The 17292-nt window shown below is 34.8% G+C and overlaps 1 protein-coding gene across 1 annotated transcript in view; it reads right to left on the bottom strand.

Moving 5' to 3' along the window:
- The window catches only part of LOC107289924 (neurexin-3), a gene marked incomplete at its 3' end in the record, with an annotated part of 199372 nt that overhangs the window by 124556 nt on the left and 57524 nt on the right, over positions 1-17292 (bottom strand). The window contains exon 5 of the mRNA XM_015818752.1: positions 11245-11271. Coding sequence (XP_015674238.1) covers positions 11245-11271 — 27 coding nt within the window. The remainder of the gene's footprint in view (positions 1-11244; positions 11272-17292) is intronic.

The following is a 17292-nucleotide window of genomic DNA, read 5'->3' as shown; positions in this document are numbered from 1 at the left end:
ACTTGGTTATTCCAGCTTGCAGGACTGGCCTAGGGTAATTTTTAGGGGGGTTTTAATTATATTTTAAAATTTGACAAATATTTAAATATTCCTTTTAATTAATTTTAAATTTGTATTGTTTTGTATGTATTTTAAATAGATTGTCAGCCGCCCTGAGTCCTACGGGAGAAGGGCGGGATATAAATCCAAAAAATAATAATAAATAAAATAATAATAATAATATTTATTGTTTTAATGATTTCATGGTTTATCTTGTGGTTTTTATTGATTGTAAGCTGCCTAGAGTCACCTCTAGGTTAGATGGGTGACATATAAGTTTAATAAATAAATAAATACAAGTTTTCTATTGGAAATTTTAACAATTAAGAACATTTTCCCATTTTTATTAATCAAGATGAAATTAATAGCTTCAAGGTAGTAGCCATGGCCATATAGCCATGAAATGTTGTTTCTAAGAGTAGCACACAAATTCTTTTTGATAAGCAATATAAACAAATAACAACAAAATCATCATCCTTTTGCCTGTGTAAATTACAGATCAGTATAACCAGTGGTGGGATTCAGTCAGTTTGCACCACTTTGGCAGAACCGGTAGCTAATTTTTTGTTGCCCAGGCCCAGAATGGACTTCCAGAAGTGGCATCCACACAAAGAACTGGTTGTTCACATATTTGAATCCTACCACTGAATATGACAATAAAAAGATTACACAGCAGACAGACAGCAGGAGATTGACACACTTGATGGAGAGATTTGGAAAAGACAACAGCAATATCATGCATTCACTCTTTCTCCTTCTATCTCTCCCACTCCCTTTCTGTATGCGGGTATGTGTGTATGTGTTTATAATGCAATATATACACATATAAACAGATAAAGCAAATCTGCCTCAGTTAAACTAGAGCAAGGCTTTTCAACCAGTGGTATGGGTACCACCTGTGGTACATTGGCACCTGGCAGGTGGTACGTGACCATCCTAGAAAAGTGGTAGCGGGGGAGGGGAATGAGCTGCACCGGTGGCAGCACCGCACAAGCCTGAGCGAGAGATGGCTGGAGCTGCAGGGCTGTCAGGGCTCAGTGGAAATGTCAGGGTCAGCACTTCTTCGGGGCTGTCAGGGCTCAGTGGAAATGCCAAGATCAGCACCAGGATCAGCACCAGGCTCCAGCTGGAGCTCGGCGCTGATCCTGCTGCTTCTGAGCCCAGAAGAAGCGCTGATCAGCTGGAATATTGCAGCCTCTCCAGGGTCTTGTGATTTACATTCAGATGCTTGGCAACTGATTCATATTTATGACAGTCACAGTGTCCCAGGGTCATGTGAAGTGACCAAAACCTGCTGCAACCACCCAGCAGACGGGGGGAATAAAAACCAAACACCCCCCACCCCACCCCCACTGCCGATCCTCAACAGAAATGCTCACAACAATGAAAACCTCAGACAGGAGGAAGAGCACCGCTGGGCGGACAGGCAGTTGTCTTGCTCGGCTGTGGCTTGGGGGGCACTTTTTTCAGTGCCATTGTAACTTCGAACAGTCACTAAGCGAACTGTTGTAAGTCGAGGACTACCTGTACTTCATCACTTTTTTCCTTTTGGGGGGGTTCATCAAGTTTTTGACACCTTGCTAGGCGACTGGTGGTACTCGGCTATTGCCATATCCTAAAAGTGATACAATGGGTGAAAAGGTTGAAAAGCCCTGAACTAGAGTAAGAACCTTAAAGAGCAGGATCTAGGAGAATGAAATGTAACATTTCTCATTTTGGAGAAAGAGAAGATCCCACATATAATTTACCCTTTTATATTCCAAAGCTGTGTCTTGCCATAGCACTTAGCAATGTTCAGAACAAAGCAGTGTCGGTTATTTACAAAACAATTGTTCTCAAATTATTTAAGGTCTCCAGGGCAAAAAGTCTTCACAAGCTGCAAAGCTAATTTCTAACTTAACCTTCCTTATTTCTATGTCTTGTATACGTGCAAATCAAAACTATGTCATTTTCCCTAGGTCACATTATTTTTTAAAAAAAATATTTTACCATCAACATTTTCAACATATATTCTTCCTGCTTTTCAATATTTTCCAGTATTTTATCACATTTTAATTTCAAATACAGTTATTTTAAGAACCAATTTTTACATTACAAAAAAATGATATTGAACTCCATTAGTACTCTGGCCTACAATGGCTATGATTCCTCACTATAGTCCATTCTGAACAGGGTTAAAGTCCTAATATTTGGCGGGCACCAGAATGCCCAGTTCTGCATTTCAGCCTTGGATCAGATTCTTTTGTAGCCTCATGATAGAAAACTAGCACCAAATAAAACCTTGCAAGTGGTTACACTAGTATCTTTATGAAAAGGGCATCTTCCCCATCTTTGGCATCTTTCCTTCACACACATTAAGCCACAACAGTTGGAGATGTAGCTTCAGTAGCATTGATTCTTTGGATCTTTTAATTATTGACACATTTGTATTAGAAGTAGATATAGTAAGAAAGGAATGACTCTCAACTTCCTTTCTTTGTTTCTGCTTTTCTTTCCTTTCATTGGAAAACTCTTAGATTCTTCTCTTCAGCCCCCTTCTTTCTAATCCAAATGATATTTGGCTAGCTTACCTCTCTAATGCTGTTATGTATTGCTGACTATTATTGTGATGAAAGATGAGTTTTAATCTTTTTTTTTTGAATAAAGATTTTATTTCTTTCACCCTATTATTAGTTTTATTATACCGCATAGTTATGTTTCTATTTTTAATATTTTATATATATATATATTAAATAATGTTATATATTTATATATTTTACATTTTTTTCTTTCCTCTTACTGAAAAAACTGCAACAGCCATTATGTAGCACAAACAGGCAGAAAACCAGCAGAACGCATCCATGAACACCAACTAGCAGTAAGAAGACATGATTAAAATTATTTAATTTTGCAACATATGGACAGACTTAACCATAATTTCAACTTGGAAATGGTGACCATCCTAGACCAAGCCAAATCCAAAAATGCTAGAGAATTCCTGGAAGCTTGGCACTTTGACAAATCAGCCATCATAGGCGCATAGAATAAAAATCTACATACTGTGCAAAAGAGACAATCAACAAGCCAAAAGAGAGCAAAAAGATGAAAATACCTCCCCCACCAGCAATCAGCATCTAGATGAGCATAGATCAACACCAAGATTAACATCAGACCAATAATCAAGAAATAAATATATTAATCAAAGAACTGCCAAACAAGCCAATAGTAAACAGTCCAACCAAAGAACCTCCAAGACCACTCCCACCAACACTGACAGGGCAAGCCACTAAAATAGAAATTGAGAGCAAATCCTACTCCTTAGTAGCACTGATGACATTACCTAGTTTCGATAATGAAAAGTCTGCAAGAAAACAGCCAAGCTCAGAGAGAACCAAGGACCACTCATTTCAAACCTGAACTACAAACATTCTCCTTTATTAATAATATTTCATAATAATATTGTGGAAGGTGTTTGTTCACTTTTGAGTTGAAAGAGAGAAATCCTTGAAAAACTATTTCCTAGGTGCTTGAAGGGCATCATAAAGATATTAGTGTTATCAGAGATATTCATTAGTAATTGACATATAATTTGTATCCAGAATCATCAAACATTATTATTAAACTTTTCTTTAAGAGTGGTAGGTAAAATATAAGCACTTGGAGATTTAATTTATTCATTTAGTGCATTTATATGGCCACTCACTAACTTTTGTAAGCTAGGTAGCTTACAAAAATTAATTCCATTTTGTTTTACTATTCTTATTTTATTTACATACCCTTGGGCTTTATTTATTTATTTGAGTTAAAGTTCTGACTGCATCTTATAAAAGATGGATGGGATATAGCCAACTGTTTTCAAAATAAATCATTACAAAGGAAAATGAAGAAAACAGCCTCATATTGTCAACAATAGCAAGGCACAACAGCTGAAGTCCACAAGGTGGAAAACAGTTATTCTCAGGCTACTCACAATTATTAGATATAATGAGTTAAGTTTGTTGACTCATAGGGGCAAAGAGAACTTGAAACCTGGGCTGACATCATAACTGGAAATAGGCATGGGTTTGTTAAAAACAAGTCTTATTAGTTTAACCTTATTTCATTTTTGATTATGTAATTCTAGTAGTGTATGGTGGTAATGCTATGGATACAATACAGCTTGACTGCAGCAAAGCGTTTGACAAGGTATATCATGGTATTTAATACGGAAGCTAGTTAAGTATTACCTACATGACATACCTGTTAAGACTGTGCAAGTCCTTCAGAAGAGGTGCTTCAGAACATTCAGATATACATATAAATTACCTGCTTTCAAATTAGACTTCAGTATCTGGTTTAGACATTGCTCCAAAATTAGTTTTACTTTATGTATTGTATCTATGTTTGAGGCAATAATGGGAATATTAGCTATTTACTTGTCATGTATAGGTTTAAAGATGATTGTAAACTATATTCCTAGAGCCTTCTCAGTCACCAGGATCTGTCATCTACCTTTTCATTTCTAACTGCATAAAAATATTTTGGAACAAGCATACTTGAAGCAGATCAGGATAAGACTATTGGGAAGATTATTAGACAAATAGCTTTACATACGGTACATAACAAATCCCTACATTTATGCTTCAAGAAAGCAGCCTTTCCATTACACTGAAATGTGGAAACTAAAATTTACTTGGAAAATAAAAGATATTCTATTTTCTTTCATAAGATTCTTATGGATATGCATATTTAAAAGTTGAATAAATGTATCATAAACAGAGTCCTTGCATTGCTTTTGTTTTACAGTTGTATTTATTCCTGACCGCATAACCGGATTTTTTTTTTAAATAGTACAGCATAATATTTACCTTGTATAGTAAAGCTGTGAATAGAGATGATTGCCAGTGAACTTTCCAAAATAATCTATTGATATCTCTTAGTGAAATTCCACTGCATAAAATGCATGTTTTCAGAAGGAGACAGCTGGAAGAAAGCAATTATTTCTCCTGAAATTTTAGGAACACCTGTCTCTTTAAATAACGATTGAAAGAACTTATTCATTCAATGCAAGACTGCTTAAGTTCACCAAAATGTATATTTAACAGCAGATGAATCTTCTTGTCAACCTTTGAATACCAATATAACATTAAAAACAGGGGGAAAAAACCTATGTTGGAAAAAAAGTTTGTGTCACTTTCCTTCCTTTAATTCATGCATGCAGTAACTGAAAAGGTTGATCTTTCTCTGAGGGCATATCAGTGTTTTGGAAAGCTTTCCAGTTAAAGTAAAAAAAAAAAAAAGATCCTTCTCTGTTGGTCACATAAAAAAAAAAGTATTTTGTTGGTTACAGCTGCTATCTGGACCTTTTTAAAAGTAACACCCCACCCATCCCCCATGTATGCCCCTGAGGCTGGCTTTTCATTATCAGAGATAAATGTAGCTTTTCTTAAAGAGTTCCCCACTGTTTTATATCTAACAGAAAAGAGATCATCAATTTTTAATTATGTAATCATGTTACAGTGTACTTATTTCTGTCTGCTTCTGGTTTAAAATAGGGTCTTAATTTAATTATTTTAAACTGAAGGGGACATGGGAATCGTTTTTAGTTTGAAGAAATTTCTATTAATTTATTAATGAAATGATTGTTCCTCAACCTTTGGTACAGCACGTAGCGCTGGACAATAAATTTAATTTATAGCAAAACAAAATTGGTACACATGTAATAATTTACTCTGATGACCAGAAGTCAGAAATCAAACAAACACATTGGGGAAAAAATAGCTTGATTATTTCTTCCCTGCAGTGCCAATATGTTGATTTTTCATGGAAGAATATAGAAAAGGACATATTTGTCATCTGAAGTTTGGGAACATACATATATATTTTTTCTACACAGAACAGAAGCATTCCCCTCATCCTTGACCATGTTATCTTCCTTGGTCAGTAGAAGCTGCACAAATATATGAGGCAAATGTTAGTGCTCCCCTTCAATAGCTTTCCATTCAATGGTCTTCTAATCTAATGCTATCCTGCAGAGTTTCCTCCTATCCAGAATGTTATAATCACCTGCATAAAAGAGCTGAAAAGTTCTAGTCCTGCTTAGGTATAAAAACTGCTGTGTGACCTTGGGCCAGTTCTTCTCTCTAGCCTTAGGAAGGAGACACTGGCAAACCACTTCCAAAAATCTTGCTAAGAAGACTTCAGGACTTCTCCATGCAGATGGCAGAACTCAGTACTGATTCAAAATCAATATATCTCTCTCTGTGTGTGTGTGTGTGTGTGTGTGTGTGTCTGTCTGTCTGTCTGTCTATCTATCTTCTTCTGATGTTATCTACTTAGAGTAATGAAAAGTCTGCAAGAAAACAAGCAAGCTCAGAGAGCACCAAGGAACCCTTATTTGCCATCTATTTATCATCTATCTCTGTCTACTTACCTATCTACCTATCTATCTGAAATACAATTAAAATCTGATGATACTTCACATATTACTGTCAAATCCTTAATGCTATGTTAATATATTACATATTTAGCACCTAAATACTATCCTAGCAAGATTCATCTGGAAAGACAGCTGGAAATTTACTCCCTATCTATTTTACCTGAGTACAGCAATCCTTTAGAGCTGCTTTTTCTCATAAAAAGAAGATGCACCCAATACACCAGTCAGAAAGACATCAGCATGCTAAGATGTCCTTACCAGGCAATTAAAGGGAAGTCTATGCTTATTCTAAGTATCTCCTGTTGTAACAGTTAATTAGCATGGTAAAATCCCATCTTGTGTCATGCTTATTGATGGTTCCCTTGTGGATATTCATGACAGAAAATAAATGGTAATTTACTTTTATGAATACTAAAGATAATTAAAAATACAAAAACTGATTTGACCTTATGCACAATTAGGTCCTTGTGCAATAAAACTCAAAAAGAAAAAGAAGCCACTACAACAACACAGCTAACAATTGTAAAGAGATCAGAAGAACAGAAGAAAACACAACTCAATATTTTTATTGGGCCATCTCTAATGTATAATATGAACAAAACAAAACAACATTCCATTATTATTAAACTTCAGTGTATTTGCATTGAAAATCTGACTCCACAGATGCAAATCCGTGTAACCAAATTCTGTGAAACTGAATTTTGGAGCTTTTCTTTTTCTTTTTCTTTTTTGGTAGGAGTGATTTAGAGGATAACCTTTGAATACCATCTCTTTGTGTATGTATCTGCTTAGTTGTAATTTAACCCAATTTCTGCTCTAAATTGTCCTTTAGGAATCAAACCACTTAGTTTGATTTAAACATTTACCATTAAGTTATGATACTCAGTATTATGAAATCACAGGACATTGCACATAAGTATTTGCAAACATAAGACAAATACTACTTCACTAAGAACTAAACTTTTTCAAAACTTAGATGTAATCCTAGATATGAGTGCATAGGACTGATATATACACTAGCAATTCTAAACATATGTTGAATACTTTAATGCTTAATCAGTCATTTCAAAAGCTATTTATTGCAAAGTGATTTCAGTATTACGCAAATTTTCAAGGAATAAAGCTTTATATTATGCAATTCAAGTGTCTGGTATATAGTACAACCAGTAAAAATGAATTCTAGCTTTTTTTTTGAAAAAAAGTGATATTACCTTTAATGTATTCACATTTGTAGATTAATATTTTTTTCCCATTTGCAAAGCACACTTGTTTCAATTCTATTTCATTGTTTTCATTACATAACAAAAGAATAAATGAAGGAAAGCCAGCCATGTAGGGAAAGAAAAATCCAGAATGGCGTTCTGAAGGAACATAAACCACCAATATATAAAATTTCACATTCATATTACTCATTTTCTTCAACTTATGAACAGAATAATGGAAATCAAAATTAGTACCTTACCTGTTGTCATGCACTGGAGCAACAACAGCCAGTGCTCTTGATGGCCATTGTAACAGAAATTGTGTTATGACTGTTATTCTTTTCTTTTTTATAAATGATGATTCTGGCTACTCTTTAATAGCACAGATCATATATTACAATCTCAATTAATAAAGTGACTGCATTATCTGATACTAAAATCCCTTGCCTGAACGTTATTTATGGCATATGGATTACTGAGTGTGCCTTTTTTCTAATGTAGAGAAATAGGGAGAAAATGATCAAAGATCAAAATGGCGGCTGTTCTCTGAGGCTTTTCTAATATTTTCCCACAGTGAATTAAAAAAAATATTTATCTTAGCCATTTTATCTACACATCAAAGTGTTTTTTTAAACAAGATGAATATTGAATGTACAATTAATATTTCAAGATTAGTCTCCCTCATGTGAATCTATTTCTATTGAATAATGGAGACCAAGGGCATTCAACAATGAAACAAGTATGTCCATGGATCCAAGTGACTAAACAGACATATTAAAAAAAAAAATTTCAAGCTGGCTGAAAAACAATATATGCAAGGTGGTCCTTGACTTACAATCATTCATTTAATCACTGTTTGAAAAAAGTGGATTATGAGCTTTTTCCACACTTGCAACTATTGCAGCATCCCTGTGGTCACATTATCAAAATTTGAACGCTTGGCAACTGGCATTTCTTTATGACAGTTGCAGTGTACTGGGATCATGTGATCACCTTTTTCAATCTTCTGACAAGCAAAGTCAATGGGGAAGCCAGTTTCACTTAACAACCATGTAACTAACTTAACAAACCCAGTGATTCATTTAACAACTGTGGCAAGAAATGACATAAAAATGAGGCAAAACTCACTTAGCAATGTCTTGTTTAGCAAATGTTGGGCTCAAATGTGTATATCAAGGACTGTCTGTATAGAATCTTTGCATAGAAAGGACATTTAAATAAGTATGAATGCATTTACACTATATAATTACTAACAAAACATTTATGAAGATAGTTATTTGATCAAAATGTTTGATTGAAAGAGTATTTTGCCACGTTGCTTCGTACTTATAAGTGAGGTGAACAGTCATACAAATCAAACAAATTGAATCGATCAATAAAAATAAAATCTTTTTTACATTTTTCAAACTTTTATTGGGGATTTTCATCTGAGGAAAAAAATTATTTCCAAATTTTAGTTTCAATCCCTATATTATAATAATAGTTTTCCTATTTCATACATATTCACATAATTTACATTTTCATGCTTCTAATGTCTCCCAGAGTCTCCCAGACTATTGGTCTATAATTCCTAGAATACCTACCAAGCATTAATCTATTAAAATAGTACCCTAATCCAGCCTGTGGCAGGAACAAAAAACACTAATTTTAGTTTCAAACACACAGGTCAACTGCATCATGTGGACAGAGTTAAAGGAACAGTAATCTTCTCTTCTTGTTGCTGAAGTCAAAATGGCCACAAAACTGAAGTTTTAGAGCAGCCCTCCAAAACTGATGTTTTTTTAAAGACTCCATCTCTGTGTTCTTTTTATCTTTCTTAGCATCCCACCAACACCATCATATGGAATGCAAAGGGTGCTGGGATGTATAAATCCATAAAGATTTGACAAAAATTGCATCACAATGGGGTTCTTTTTAAAAATTATTTCAATTCTGGGAGAGAGGACAGGAAAAAACAGGACTGCCAGACTCCCATCACTGTTTATAGGGGCCAGAAAAATTTCAAAAAGGGACACTTCCAGTTTATTGGGTCATCTATGAATATGTGCTATCAGAACACAGAGTTATGTCAGCTGCCTAAAAAAAGAATGGCAGTCACAGAAATTTTATTTATTTCTTTATTCATACATTCAATTTCTATAGCTGCCCATCTCAAATAAGTGACTCTGGATGGCAAAAATAATCAAATAATTAAAAGCAATTACAGTTTCCAATTGTGCAAATAGAATTCTTAACACATATCATTCAAGACGTTTGATTTAGTATAACGTATAATATAATGGAATTGTGTCTTGCTATCCACCCTTTTCATAACTAGAATGATGTGGAATTCTTCCGTATCATTCCAGTAAAATTAAGTGTGCAGATAAGCACAGAATTGCATCTTAAAGTTTTTTGTTAACTGTATTTTCCTCTAACCTTAGCACTAGGCTACTAGGATATTTCCATTATCCTGAAAATTCTTCCACTAATGGATAAAAATAAATAGTATAGTAGTATAGAAGAAACTATGTAAATAATGCGTATTAATGTAGTTTCCATTTTGTTTGGTTTATATAACTGTGTTTGTTTAGCATAAAAATACCAGGTCTGCAGAAAGAGTGCCCTTGCAGCTTTTTTAAAAATGATTTTACACATTCCTCATTATGTTTTGCTCTGCCATTTCTACATGGTACTACATGCAATGTCCTTTTGGGCAATTCTAACACATGTAAATGAGAGTCTATCTTAGGAAAACAAATATACTGACCAGAATAAAAACATTATATCATGGCTGGAATTGCATTATTTGCTGTTGCAGTTTCCCAATCCATGCAAAAGTTTTCCTAATAGTAATTATTTCCTGTTGTGGTAATAGTAATTAATTACTATAAAATAGTAATTATTTCCTATGGTAATTACTGTAAAAATAGTAATTATTTTCCATGGCTATTCTTTTGCCTCAAATGGTGCCAGAGCCATGGAAAAATATGAGGGTTTTTTATCATATTAAGTCCTAACTTCTATTAGTATTATAATTTTAATTTTTAAATACTAGTTTTATTCTGTTAGTAAACTTTCTTCAAAAATGTTTCCAAGAGCCTTCACCTATCTGAAATAAAAATTGACTCAATTATGGTATTGCCCATCTAAGAACATGATTTGCTTCTTCTATATGTATATTTTTAAGTGAATATTAAAAAGTATCAGATGAAGCAGTCACCATTATGACCTAAATTATATACTTTTCAAAACAAAATTTAAAGTAGAAAAGAGTATACAGTACCTGTGATTTCTATGCAGTATCAAGACTGCCTTTAAGAATATTTCCCAAGACAGCAGAAAGCTACTGAAATATGTTTTCAATTCTTCCTGTTCCCTGGACACTTTTCTGTGAAGCCAGGGAATAAAATAATTCATTTGCCCCTAGAGAGATTTCTCTCAGACACATTCATCACTTACAAATAATACAAAATGCACACTATTTCAACATCTACTAAGTTCTTGTTACCAATACATTTTTAATGAAAAGAAGGAATAGTTTATAAAGCATCAAATAAATACTGTTAATTTCTTTTAAATAGACATATATAGATAGAACAAAATGAAACTTGAGGGAAAACTTACTGGCGTTACAGTTTATCCTGATACAGTCTAGATGGGGAAAAATAAATGAAAGATGAAATTGCATCCTTCAAGGTAACAGCTGCAGACATCCAAAAACAATCAGTCCACCCTTCCGGGGACAGACACACGCAAAAAAATGTGGCCATTTTATATTTATGTACATTCTATAGAAGTACAGGACTGTCTCTGTACTTATATACTACAAAAGTCTCAGATCCATAAACTATTCCCATTTCCCTGCTTCTGTTTACGTGTCTGTTTGTGTGTGTGTGTGTGTCTCTGTGTGTGTGTGTGTGTGTGTCTGTCTGTGTGTGTGTGTGTGTGTGTGTGTGTGTCAGTGTATACCTACACATGTGAGATGCTTGCAGAAAAGAATTATAAATTATATACCTTTCCTTGACAATACTGTTTTTAAGAAAAAATGTTATTTTGAAAAATAGTTAAGTGATTGTAATCAAAATCTAGGTAAACATAGTTTACATGTTATTAAAGCACAGGCATTTTCCCATAAAATGCAAGGCTTTCTCCCAAATGGTATGTATTTTTAGTCCTTTTAGAATATTTTTACACATTTGGATGCTTAAAAACAAATTCTACAATGTTTCATTTGAATGGTTAGTGTATCTATATAAATGCATTCGTGGATTTAGCTTGTAAATATTTAGTAATGCAATATTTAGCCCTTTCAATGTATACTCATTTCCTGTGCGATAACTTAAAATGTTTTGCAGAAAAAATGTATATTGCCAAAACTTTTCATGCTGCAGAAAGGGATAACATATTGCTCCTTGTCACCATAAAATGGCCACTTGCAAACTGCTAACCGCACGAACGCCCAGCCCAGATTTCTGCATTTTGGAGGGTTCATATTTTTTATTGGTTGGAGAGAGTTGATACAAAAACAGCCAGCCAGCCCTTCAGAGCCCTGTTTCACCTTGCTGCCTGAATATTAGAATTAAATGAAGCATCTACAACATTCTGGAAGAAGATGAAATAGGCAGTGCAGTGGCAGATCTGATTATCTTTGACAACCCCCTGCGCTTCACTCATATGTTTCAGAAACTACAAGTGGGAGAAACCATAAACAATTAAAAAAGACTACAGTGACACATGCATTTATTTGTGCCTGTTAAATACTCATTAATATCCTAACAAAAAAGTAGAATTTCAGCTGAGTTGTTTTGATCACTCATAGAGTCTTCTGAGCAAAACATAAGCTTCAGATACTTGATCACAAGATTAGAAGCATGATACCTCCATTAATTCTTAGATTGACAACATATTATTTGAAAAAAGTGTTGCAACATGTAGCCTATGTAAACCTGTGACAAACTGTTCCTCACAGTTAATGCTAAGAGCCACTTCTCCATATATTCAACAATATCATATTAAAAAGATTCCACTGTTCATTGGCCAAAAAACTGGTCAATCAAGGTTGACCTCTGGCTCAACTAAAATATTTAAAGCTATCTGTGCTAAACTTAGAGGTATTTTCCCAAGTAAAATTAGAAAAGGAACATGTCTAATTAATATCATAAAATTAATATTTATAAAGGAGGGGCAGTAAACAAAAAAACTGAGTGATTGGGAAAAAGAAAACATCCAGAAGTAATGATGCCACAGAGTGTATTTTCCAGCATATCTTCTTTTAAGAAAATATGGGTTTGGTTTCGTGCGATTAGGTTTGTCATGTGTCGTCAACCGCAACAGAAAAGTGGGAGCAAACAGCCCTTGAGCATTTAGTACGATCACCATACAGGAGTGGCTATATCCCTTTTTTAGATGTGTGCTGGTAAGTGCAATAAGGGAAAATAATTCCCCGATACTGAGTGCCAAGAGGATTTAAAGAAGGAGAGAGAGAGAGAATGACAAAACACTAGAAATCTTATCTGAAAGACTGATTATACTTGAGAGATGTAAAATAGAATGTAGATTGGATTATATTCTCTTTTAGGTTTCTAAAATTTCATTTGAGAAATGTATTTACATTTTAGAAGCTTAGACTGTCACAACTGTTCTGAGATACTTAAAGCTTTCTCCTACTTCTGAACACTTACATTTATAAACCTAGTCCTTGGGATTTGCTGATCATTAATTTTTACTGGCATTTTTAATATTTGTTTTTATGTGAGCAAACTCATCTTCTGTGGAGTTCTGCAACTGATTAACCCTGGGATTCAGGTATTGTTAACCCCAAGAAAAGATTGTGAGAGTGCAGTTGTAGCTTTAGGATTAGCACAAATGCTACAACCAGGTTTTGCCATAGTATCTATGGCTCGCTCTCCACACTCCTATTTACCATCTACATTAGGGACGAAACCGCACCCACCCCATTGCCGGCAATGGGGAAAAAGCTCCGAGACGTCACATGACGTCGCGAGTTTGACATGTCTGATCTACATGAAGCTGCTAGATGAGGTCATCTGTTATCAAGGAATATGCTGATGATACTCAGATTTATATCTCTACCCTGGCTGATCAAGTGGTGCAATGAAGCATCTGTCTTTGACATTTGTAGCCTTTGGGTGTTGGATAGGAAAGAATAGGCTTCCGTTCAATTATGACAAAGCCAAATAGTTCTGGGATTTAGGACTTCTGGGGACTCCCTGTCTCTTGTTCTAGGTGGGATTACAGTGTATTACACACACTTTAATGTGAGCAATAGGTGGCAGCCTTAGCCAAGAGAACTTTTACACAACTTTGTGTGGTACACTTTGTTAAACTAAGAGGCTCTGTTCATAGTTTTCATGCCTTAGTCACCTCCCAAGTGAACTACCGTAATACAGTTTAAATGGGACTGCCCTTAAAGAACATCTGGAAGCTGCAGCTGATTGAAAATTGCAGTGTGGGCAATTAGAAGTCTTCCTCTGTGCCTTCATTTTACTTCTTTGCTTCATGAGCTGCCTTGATTACTAGTATTCTTCTAAATGAAATTGAAGGTGCTTATGGATACTTATCAATCCCTTCATGGAATGGGACCAGGTTATCTATCTACCTCCTCTATCACTTCTATCTTAGATGCAGGAGGAGAAGCAAACTATGGATCACATGAATCAAGGAATACCTTCATACAGGATCCAGGATTTTCTATCTTGGTGCCTGATCTTTGGAACATCATTCCCCAAGAGAATTAGATTAGAATATATCAGCCTTTCACGAGACACTGAAGACATGCTTACGTTTCTGAGCATGGGAGCTGGATTATTGGTTAGAACCCATGAGATAGTTATTGTTATTTGATTGTTTTTTTTAATCTCGCTGCCTGTTGTGTATCTTATTTTCTTGTTGTTTGTGTATTTTAGCTTGTTGGTCACTTAAAATCACCATTTGGTTATGTAAATTAAATAAGTAAAGAGATATATGATCAATCAATAGCTGGATGTGTATTTGGCCCTGTCTGCCTACTACAAAACAATCAATAAGGGATGCAGATGTTGAGTGACTTTTAAAGATGAGACTTTGACATAGTGCAGTTCCAATCTGATAAAGAAGAAGACTGAGAAGGAGAAGCACTGGTTTAGTGTGATTGGCCATGTTCTAACTCTTAGCATATGCTAGTCATGGATGGGACTGTGGCTCATTGAATTTTCTCTCTCTATCTCTTTGTTTCTCTGTCTCTCTCTCTGTCTCTCTCTCTCACACACACACACTCTCTCTCTCTCTTTCTTTCCTCTCTATCTTCTCAACAGTAGTGTTAGAAATATCACATAAAGGCTTATAATTTTTCCAGAGCTTAATGTGTTGCCAGAGAATATGATCTTCGAACTATCCCTCAAGAAAAATTTACAGTTTTCTTAAAGAAGCAGTCTTAACATATGAGAGTCTCTTCCCTCCCTCCTTCCTCAGTCAAATCAACCACATTCTCCTTGCTGATTATTTTTTGCTAAATAGAGCTCTAATGGAAAGAGGGATATCGCAGCCCTTGCAGGTTTTTCTGTACACTCTGTTCGAAGGGCTGTTTGCTGTGCGGGCCGCAGGCTTCAGGCCTTTGAAGGGTTGAATACCATCTTTTGATATACCATGACTGATGGGACATAAATAAGTTTTTACAACGTTGATACACAGTGTGAAAAAGATCACAGAAAAAAGGATTAGAAACATGAAAGGAAATTAAGAAGAAAAACTGAGGGGGAGGGCAAGCAAAATAATGTTTGCTACCATTCAAAACAGACTTTGCCATTATGCATTTCTGGCAAGAAAAAATGGTTCAGATTTCCATTGTAAACTACTCTAAATTAACAATATCTTTATAAATTGCCATTTTCACCAGATGTTATCAAATGTGGAATTTTTACTGATAAGCAAGGCTTAGATGTTGGCTCACTTAATGCAATAACATTTCAGAACTCACACTGTCACTAAGGTTTGAAGAAATCTTCCCTGGATTCCTTCAACTTGAAATGAATTTCTAAAACAATATTTTATATTTGACTTCTATGTCATGCTTTTGGGAAGGGAGGGGTAAGTTCATTTCTGAAAAGATTTCACACCTTTCGTGCTTCATAACTAACCTTCTGTTCTGGAATATACATGACTGCAATAAAGTTGTAGAGATACTGCAGTGACTCCATGCAAAGCATAGCTGATGTGATATTTGGGCTTAGTAAAAAAAATTTTGCTTACTAAAGGGCAGATAGGACTTCATTTTGGGGCCTTTCAACATGAGTCCTAAATCTTAAAAAAAAAAAACATGTTAGACTTATTACCTGCATTTCAAATAAGTAATTGTTTATGAAACAGCTTAAACAATAGTTCCCAGAGAACATGTATATGATACATGTCCTAGAGGGAAGAAAAATGTTTCTGCTAAAGGGAACATTCTTTATCTTATGTGGTTACTAATGCTAGATACAAATAATCATTTCAGAATTGATAGAAACTGTTCGAGAAATAGTCAAACTGTTTTCTTATGGGCACTACTATTCATTCGTTCATTCATTTCCTACCTTTATTATTTTTACAAATAACTCAAGGCAGTGAACATATCCATATACTGTATCTTCCTGTCCTATTTTCTCCACAACAACAACCTTGTGAGTGGGTTGGGCTGAGAGAGAATGGCTGGTCTGAAGTCACCCAGGTGGCTTCCATGGCTAAGACAGGGTTTGAACTCATGGTCTCCTGCTTTCTAGCCTGGTGCCTTAACCTCTAGACCAAACAATCCCTTGTGCATCTGGTTGTAGGAAAGTTTTTAAATAAGACTTTCCTGCTCATATTCCAGTTCTACTCTTCCATTGTAACATATAAATGAGTGGAATAATATAAAAGTTTTTCCAAGCAATGTATGATACATGCTTGGAAGGTCATGAGCCTAAAAGCACCCTATCTTGATATTTTGTACTTAGATGTTTTGGAAAATCAGAGGTACTAAGTCATAAATCCAACATCAGAAAAGCTGACAGAAATTCTGAGGCTATAACACAGTTTTTCAAGTAAACACTGCAGAATGTGAAGCAGTGACACCAGCTAGAACTCTTGGTTTCTTTTTTAAAGCAGAGAACTACAAGAGAACAAAAGCTGAACATTTTAGCCTTTTGGAAGGCAAATATTAACTATATCATGTCTCACTATCTCTTCTTCATAGTGATCCATTTTTGAGCAGCAAATAAAACCATTTATTTTTCAGGAAACTAATTCTATGAAATTCCTCAAATTAAAACCTTGAAGGTAAAAAATAACCAATTGAAGCAATATTGTATCAGAGGAAAGAGAAGAGATCTCTATCCCAAATTCTTCCATTCCCCTTGAGTTAAGAACACTGAATGAAAAGATAACAACTCTATCAAGAGGTCTAACAGAAATGCATTTCTATTGGACTTTCTGAAGACAGGACTGGGCAAAAGAAGATTTCTGGATATTTCCTCAAATGAATTAACTTATATTTATTTATAAGTTACTCTCTGTTGGTGATTTTTTGAAATGGGCACATTTTAAGCCTGAAATTAAAGATTAATCTTATTCTTAATCTCAGAGAGCAGCATAGATGACACCCGTATGTTTGATATATAAAATCCTAGCTTGTTAAAGGATAGCAATTTCACCTATAGC

The sequence above is a fragment of the Protobothrops mucrosquamatus genome, unplaced genomic scaffold (genome assembly GCF_001527695.2).
Source record: "Protobothrops mucrosquamatus isolate PMUCROS unplaced genomic scaffold, P.Mucros_1.0 scaffold786, whole genome shotgun sequence".
In the NCBI taxonomy this organism is placed as follows: Eukaryota; Metazoa; Chordata; class Lepidosauria; order Squamata; family Viperidae; genus Protobothrops; species Protobothrops mucrosquamatus.
This window is presented reverse-complemented; position numbering and strand designations above follow the sequence as displayed.